The 7,765-nt window shown below is 43.1% G+C and overlaps 1 protein-coding gene across 1 annotated transcript; it reads right to left on the reverse strand.

Annotated features, from left to right (window-relative positions):
* Positions 1–4,466: 4,466 nt before the first annotated feature.
* ugt5g2 (UDP glucuronosyltransferase 5 family, polypeptide G2) lies at positions 4,467–6,209 on the reverse strand (the record flags this gene model as incomplete). Its single annotated transcript, XM_080845672.1, has 1 exon — positions 4,467–6,209. One exon carries the CDS (start codon positions 6,207–6,209, stop codon positions 4,467–4,469), a length of 1,743 nt encoding a protein of 580 aa, XP_080701798.1.
* Positions 6,210–7,765: the final 1,556 nt, after the last annotated feature.

A 7,765-nucleotide genomic window follows, 5' to 3' on the forward strand; every position in this document is an offset into this window, starting at 1 on the left:
TGTTTTCCAATAAAAAGTTGCATATTAAATTCCAACACAGAAGAGGAGGGGAGAGGTCCTTTCGACTCTCTCACTCTCTCTGTCCCTCTCTCTTCCTTCTCTCTTTCACAATCACTCCCTTTTTCTCTAAGATAAAAAAGATGGAAGAAGAAGGGGCAAACATGGAGAGAGAAACTGCGAAAGTTATGCCAATGCTGCACCAATTATATTTTCTGCACAGCTAAACATTTAGAAAAAAAAATATTTTCAATATCAACAATCACCACACACACACACACACACACACACACACACACACACACACACACACACACACTCACACACACACTCTCACACACACACACACACACACACACACACACACACACACACACACACACACACACACACACACTCACACATACACACACACACACACACACACACACACACACACACACACACACACACACACACACAACACACACACACAGATTTATACACTTGTGGCCCACAAGTCCCATGGGATTTGCAAGCTCTCGTTGTCCAAAAACTCATCAGTAAATGCTTCGCTGTAATTAATTAGCTCATTTGTTTATGCAAATGTATGCAATTAAGTCATATTGTTCAGTAACATGATCATTCTCTGACTCAGGAAAGGGCTTTCCTCTTCATGAGAATACATTATGTTTCTTTAATTAAGCTCATTTGCTGTAACTTGTGATTAGCACTTATTGTAATTAGGGGCAGAGATGTCTAGGAATGGCATGTAAGCTTTTTTTTTACTTTTTGCTGATTGGTGAATTGAAATAAAAATAGAATAGCTTGACAGTGGGCCATTAAAAAGAATCAATAGTTGGCAGTTGAGGTGTTCATCTTCAGTATTACTGAATGGAACACAAACCAAATTGTCTGAATGATTCAGACAAAACAAAAAGTGCACCAAGTCTACCTGCAATTGTATACTGTCAACTCACTGGTGTTTTATTTCAGTTTAGACACATTGTGTAGGTAGACATCTTTGTGCGTGTATCTGTACGGCACGTGTGCTCTGGGTCAGAGATGTTGGCCACTGAAGGGTTAAATCTCTTTCATTATTACTTCTCAAAACTGGCCTGGGGGGATGCAAGTGAAGAAGATTAGAGAGCAGAGTGAGAGAGAGAGAGAGAGAGAGAGAGAGAGAGAAAGAGAGAGATGAGAGAAGAAGGAAAGAGCTCACTGAAGGCTCTTATAAATCATAGCAATCATAACCCAGGGACACTTTGTGGCAAGGGAGGTGGGAGGGTGATACTGTAAGGAGAGCGAGGAAGGAGAACGCTCCGCAGCAGGCCAGATGGAATGAAATGAGAAAACACAGGAAAAGATGGCGCGAGAACTTTTGGGTCCACTTTGTAGGAAGTGTCCCAGTGTAGTTTAGCAAGTGTATGTATTAAGTGTTCGCCAATCTTTGGGGTTATTGTCCCTTTGAATCCTTTATAATCCCTTAGGTAATTTTACTTCTCAAAAAGGCCACTTTTGCCGATGGAGCATTTTAAAGTTGTGTGATGGTATCTTCAAAGTTTACAATGTTGGGAAAGGTTGTGGTTCCAGAATGATTTCAAACCTATATCTTATGTCAATCAATTAAAAATTATAAACAGCAAATATTTTTTCGTAAAATGAAATGCAAATAATCATTGAGGATGCACAGACCTGAATTAGGATCAAATTAACTTCTCAATAAATTAAATAGAGTTCACATGGGTTCAAAATTAATAAATGGTCCTAAAAACAGTCCCAAAACATATGGAAAAAAGTTCCTGGTGAGATAGTGTTGCAGCGTTGTATTTTCATCTGGAGCCTCTTATAGGGTGTTGTGTACGTGTGTTGTGTAGTGGTTTAAAAAAATGAATGAATTGATGTGCTAAATTCTTAGGAGTCATGCTCATATTGGACAATACCCCACCCATGTAAAGTATTAGAACAGGGGACTTCCCTTTCACGAGTGTAGCCCTGGTCATTGGATGGAGTAGACAGCCCTGAATGAATTTAAGAGATGTAGTAAAAGAGCTGAGGGGAGGAGGTGGCACAGTGTAATTGGATTTTAATTTTAATTTTGCCTGTGTTTAACACAACTATTAAAGCTCTATTAAGTCTAAGTGGGCTCCATTGCCAATAAGGCTTTGACCAGCAGGAATTTCAGATCATCAGTCCAACCATGTGGTAATGACCTTATTTCAAACAGTTATTAAGGACATTATTCTCTTTCTCTCTCTCTCACTCTCTTTCTATCTTTCTTTCTCTTTTTCCCTCTCGCTATCTATATGCTCGCTCTGCCCCTCTCCATCTTTTGGTATATCTTCTCTTAGCCCCTTGTCTTTTACATATCTCTAAAGAAAAGCAAATTAAAATAGCCATCTGGAATCCTAACATCGTAATTGCTGTTCCCATTATCACTTTCCAGTGGGGAGGAGAGAGAGAGAGAGCAGGAGAGAGAGAGAGAGAGAGAGAGAGAGAGAGAGAGAGAGAGAGAGAGAGAGCGAGAGAGAGAGATGAAAGGGAATAGGGGAGTCGAAAGAGTGTGAGTGAGAGAAAATTGATAATGAGATAATGAATCATTAGGAAGAGGCATTAGTGACTCAAATCCTACTTAATGCCCCTTCAATTAGTTTAATCTTTCTCTCCATATCTCACAGCTTTCATGTTGATGATGTGTCCCCTGTCTCTCTCCCTCCCATGTTCTCACAGAGAGAGACTACGGGTTTTATTTCATGAGTGGTCATTGAGGTCAGCCAACGGGACTTTTTTCTTATTTTTTTTTTAAAAAGAGGACTTTGAGGGATATTAGTGATTGCTGTCTTAAGAGCCTCTCATGGCAGCTGCGATATTCCGACGAAGATGTCTTGAAATTTACAATTTGTTGAACTACATCATACTGATAATGGAGGTCTATTATGTTATTATTTTTATTTGTTCATTTCTAGTTTCATTTCTTTTTTTCTCAAAAGGTATAGAATTGAACGTCCTAGTAAAACACTGACTGCAGAGCAGATCTTTCCCTGTTCCTTGAACAGCTGTGTGAGGCTATGGCCCAGTTTGTTCTCTGGGATCTGCCGCTCTCTGGTGATGGAATATCAGTATTGCATTCCCAGAAGTGTGAAAGTGGGATCCCTGTCATTTAGTCTCAGGGTGTGATCGATATTGCATACAAAACGGAACTTTTGGAATGTCTACTGATCTAATGGTTTCTTAAATTAATTAATTTCACCTCTGACTTCATACTTATTGGTAAAGAATTGAACACCATTGCATTCAGGGACGTACACAGACCTCTGTTTTTCTGCTTAGATGCAGGGGAAATCTTTTCTACAGATGATTCAAAGGAATGTTTCTTTGAATTCTTTGCCTGTAATTGTGTTTCAGCTTCATAATCAGCATAATGTAATTGTCACAATGGGCAGCATAACCTTTACATGTGACTTGTTTTTGTAGATCGTATTAAACTCTAACTAAAATTCTTGCAATACATGTTGTTCAACAAATGAAAGGGCTAGATCGGGAAACAATGGAGAGAATGGCAGAGATTACAGATTTGCTGAGTTCATAAAATAAAAGGTGTTTCTACTTGTTTATACTATTCATACAGTTGTACTCCTGGAAAAAGCCATTTATGCTAGACTATGCTAACTAGTCGTTCACATAAAATTAGATGATAATCTTTGACAAAGTAATGGGTTATGATAAATTGGCATCAACACTGAGCAATTGTAATTTAATAAGTGAATGACAGATAATATCAATGTTTCATGTCAAAAAATAACATGAGTCTCATTTGTCTCTCAGTGTTATTGCAGTGTTATGCAATACTGATCCAGTTCTCTTATAGTCAACTGCTCTGCACTGTATGACTCAGCCCTTTTATTAAGTAGGTGTTTAAAAGATTATTTGAGTTCTTGGAAATTTCAGGCTGTAATCCATCACATGTTTAGAAATGGGGAAATTATGGAAAAGGTTATCTTTGTTAAGCTTGTTGTTTTATTCCAGGCATTTGATCAAATGTTTCAGGTCAGCAGATGTGGTACAAAATAATAGATTTGCTGGAAAATGACATATTGCAATAACTGTCTTAGACCATAGGTAACCAACTGGATCTGGAGAAAAAGGTACAATCATGTTTTACACATGGGTGAGAAGACATTGCAACTGTCTTTATAAACCTACTGTTTACTGACCATCCTTGTTTTTTAATAAAAAGACTTATCGTGCATAACAAAAATACACAGTAATTTAGCTCGGTTACTTCAGTCTTTAAACCATGCAAGTCACATAAAACCTAAAACAGAGCTTCGTACAACTAGAGCATTTTTTACAGCTTTTAAATCTATACAGCAATAATTTCTTTAATGTTTAGTGGTGTTTATGAAATAGTGATTGTTCTTACCTGCATCACTTAACTAAATTAAACCTTTAAAAAGATGAACGGATAAAGAATTTCTTTCACTCTGCAATCACTGTACTTTTTTCCTTTCTGGTTTTGATTTCGCGCTCTCTTTAGAATTTGTTTGCAGAAACTTCTTGGATTTAGTTTGAAGCACTTCATTGGAGTTTGCTTTGAATGTCACTTTGGCATTGACCTGAAACACCTCTTTGGACTGTTGCGGCTGCACTGATCCCTTGGCTTTCCGGAGCACCGCGGCTCGAATCAGAAGAACACAGATGCACAGAAGCCCTAAAGGCACACCCAGCAGGAGAGCAAACACATCCAACGTGTAGTAGGAGTACCAAGGTAGGCTGCTGGCTTCCGAGCGTAGGTGAGGGGCTCCTTTGTTCCGGAGCACATACTCAATCCAGAAGATGGCTCTGTCCAAAGGATGGCTGGGCTGGTCGCGGTGCAGACTGGAGAGCTTCTGCATGTTGATGCGGTAAGTGGGTTTGACAAGGACGTCCTTCACAGCCTCCAGGAACATCTCTGTGGTAAGTGTGGCCATGTCCAGCATCCGCGCCGCCCCTCGGGCTTGCAGACGCACCAGGTTGTCCGTCTGGTCGAAGAGGAGCGGCACACCAAGCACGGGGACGCCGTGGTAGATGGCCTCGTAGAGGCCGTTGGTGCCCCCATGAGCGACGAATGCACGGGTCTTGGGGTGACCCAGCAGGTCGTTCTGGGGGAGCCACTTTAGCAGCAGAGTGTTGTTCCCCAGCGAACGAGGCTTTGCGCCTGCAAACCTCCAGATCACCTTCTGTGGCAGACGGGCGAAGGCAGATGCGATGACCTCTGTGATCTCCTTGGGCAGGGCACTGATCAGCGTGCCGAGGGACATGACAATGACCCCGTGCTGCCCCGAGCTCTGAACAAATGCTTCCAGGTCCCCCGGTAGCGGCTTGGCAGGGCGGCACTGGAAGCCTCCGATGTAGACCAGATTAGGCATGGAGGGTCGGGGGAACTCAAACACGAAATCTACCCTCATCAGCCACATGTCGGCCGTGAGCTGCATGCTGAGGAGGTCACTGCCGGGGGGGAAGTGCTTCTCAATCAGCTCTCTGTAGATGGGCACGACAAGCCAGCGTTCCTGCATGAGGTTCAGGGCGTAGTGGAACATGTTCAGGGCCCTGTGGACGAAACCCATGTGGTCGCTGAGCCCCGACCCGGGCACGGGGACATAAGACACCGGCGACGGGGCGATGGAGAAGTGCCCTTCCCCAAAGCTCATCCAGCGCACGTTGTAAACCATGGGCAGGCGGAGGTAGTGTCCGAGGATGACCCCTGCGGGCATGGCAGGGTCCGTCAGCATCAGGTCAAACTTTGCCGCCTTCAGCTCCTGCAAGAGCCGCCGGTCCTCCAGGATGATGGACACAGTGGCACAGGTGGCCTTGTGGGCCAAGTGCAGGATGTTCATCAGCTCCGTCACCTGCACCAGGGAGCCCATCAGGGTTCCCTGCAGCCTGCCCTCCAGGATCCTCTGAGCGGACAGCTCAAACAGGTCCAGGCCGATCTCCTTGTCCTCGGGCAGAGGGACGGTAATGGAGGTGTAGTGGGGCGAGTGGTCCTTGATGAACCAGCTCTCCGGCGAGCGGAACACCGTGATCTGGTGGCCGTGGGCGTGCAGTTGCTTGACGAGCACCTCCATGTTTACCCAGTGGCTGCCGTCCACGGGGAACACCAAGATCTTGCTGCAGTGGCCAGGGAGGACCGCAAAAAAGAGAATCAAGAAGAGGCTGGACAATGGGTTTGAAAACATCTGAGGCTTTGACATTTTCTTAGTTTTTTTCCCTTCTCTTTATTTTGCTTTTTTGCCTTGTTTCCCTGTTGTTGCTGTTCACCAGCCAACAAAAGCGCTTGTGTCTAAAACATAATACATGTTCTCAAGTAGAGGAGAGAAAACTAAGTAGAAAATCTACTTATTAAATTCGACAGCCAGTGGAGAGGTCCGGAATGTCAAGGTTAGCCTTCCTTGTTCCTTGAATAATCCCTACATTTGCTAATACCTCTTGTTCTGCTGTTTTGTTGTGAAAGACTTAATTTCCTTTTTTCTATGAATGGGCTTGATTAACCAGTGTCATAATCCAGAACATTTACCACAGTTCTGCTCTGAGAAATGACAAACACTGTGGGCCTGATTTACTAAGATTGCGACCGCTGCTTAATCTGCGGTCTCACATTAACGCACAGTGTTTTTGCGCATTTTCCGTGGTATTTATCAAACCAGATCGGCGCTGAGCAATCTGTGTTTACTCCGCCCTATAGGGCCTGATTTACTAAGATTGCGACCGCTGCTTAATCTGCGGTCGCACATTAACGCACTGTGTTTTTGCGCATTTTCCGTGGTATTTATTTAGGAAGAGAAAATGAAGTTTCAGCGAAGAGGAGATAGATATATTGGTTCACGTTCGCTCAATCACTGAACCTGATTCAATGTGTGAATATTGTTGTTCTGCCCGCCATCACCTACAGCGAGATGTTTAAAAGAACACGATTATAAAGAATATGGTATTGGTGGCATTAATGCATAAACTGTCTATTATAACAATATAGATGTGTTCATGGCGAGATTAATAATTTCTACAAGGGACATGGGTTCACTACAATATATATGGACGTGGGTGCAATCAATGGTTCCAATTACGTTCGGAAAGTTTGCGATTTCAAAAAAAGTCCTGTTTGATGTCTCTAATTTCAGCTATGGCAGTGGGGAAATGTATTGACCAGTGCGCCGTAGCAATGCGTCGAGTACCTGGGTGAATATTTGGCTGAGTGAAGGCTGAGACATACCAACTGCTAATGCTATAACTGTTTGAAATGATCCGATGCCAATATTTGCAATGTTGTCCGGAGTTTAACAAATGATGGAATGGAATGTGATATCCGGTTGGAGGGTTCGATGTCGTCTCTGATCTGGTTCAGTAATTGAAGTATTGCGTGGCTGGTTAACCTGTACCGTCTAATGATTTGTGGTTCGCTTAACTGAAAAATTGTTATACGAGTTGAAAAAAATATTTCTGTGCGCTGTCTGTCTATGTCTTCGCCTTGCTCTTATAACTGCTGCCATATCAACGTTTTCAGACTCAGTGGAATTGCGCTTCCTGGTTAAGAAGTGCTTTTATGAGGCGGAGAATTATCCCGCAAATTAGAGACGTGCGCTCGCTAGGCAGTTTTAGTAAATACCACGCAATACATCATTAGGCGCACTTACCTTCTCTCCTCCCATTAAATAACGCTTTACGCCCACGTTCCACCCACGTTTCCGTTCCCTCCCACGTTCACACCCCCAAAGCGTTAATATGCGACTCTACTCATATGCGCCCCCTTAGT

The sequence above is a fragment of the Sprattus sprattus genome (assembly GCF_963457725.1).
Source record: "Sprattus sprattus genome assembly, chromosome: 1".
Lineage (NCBI taxonomy): Eukaryota > Metazoa > Chordata > Actinopteri > Clupeiformes > Clupeidae > Sprattus > Sprattus sprattus.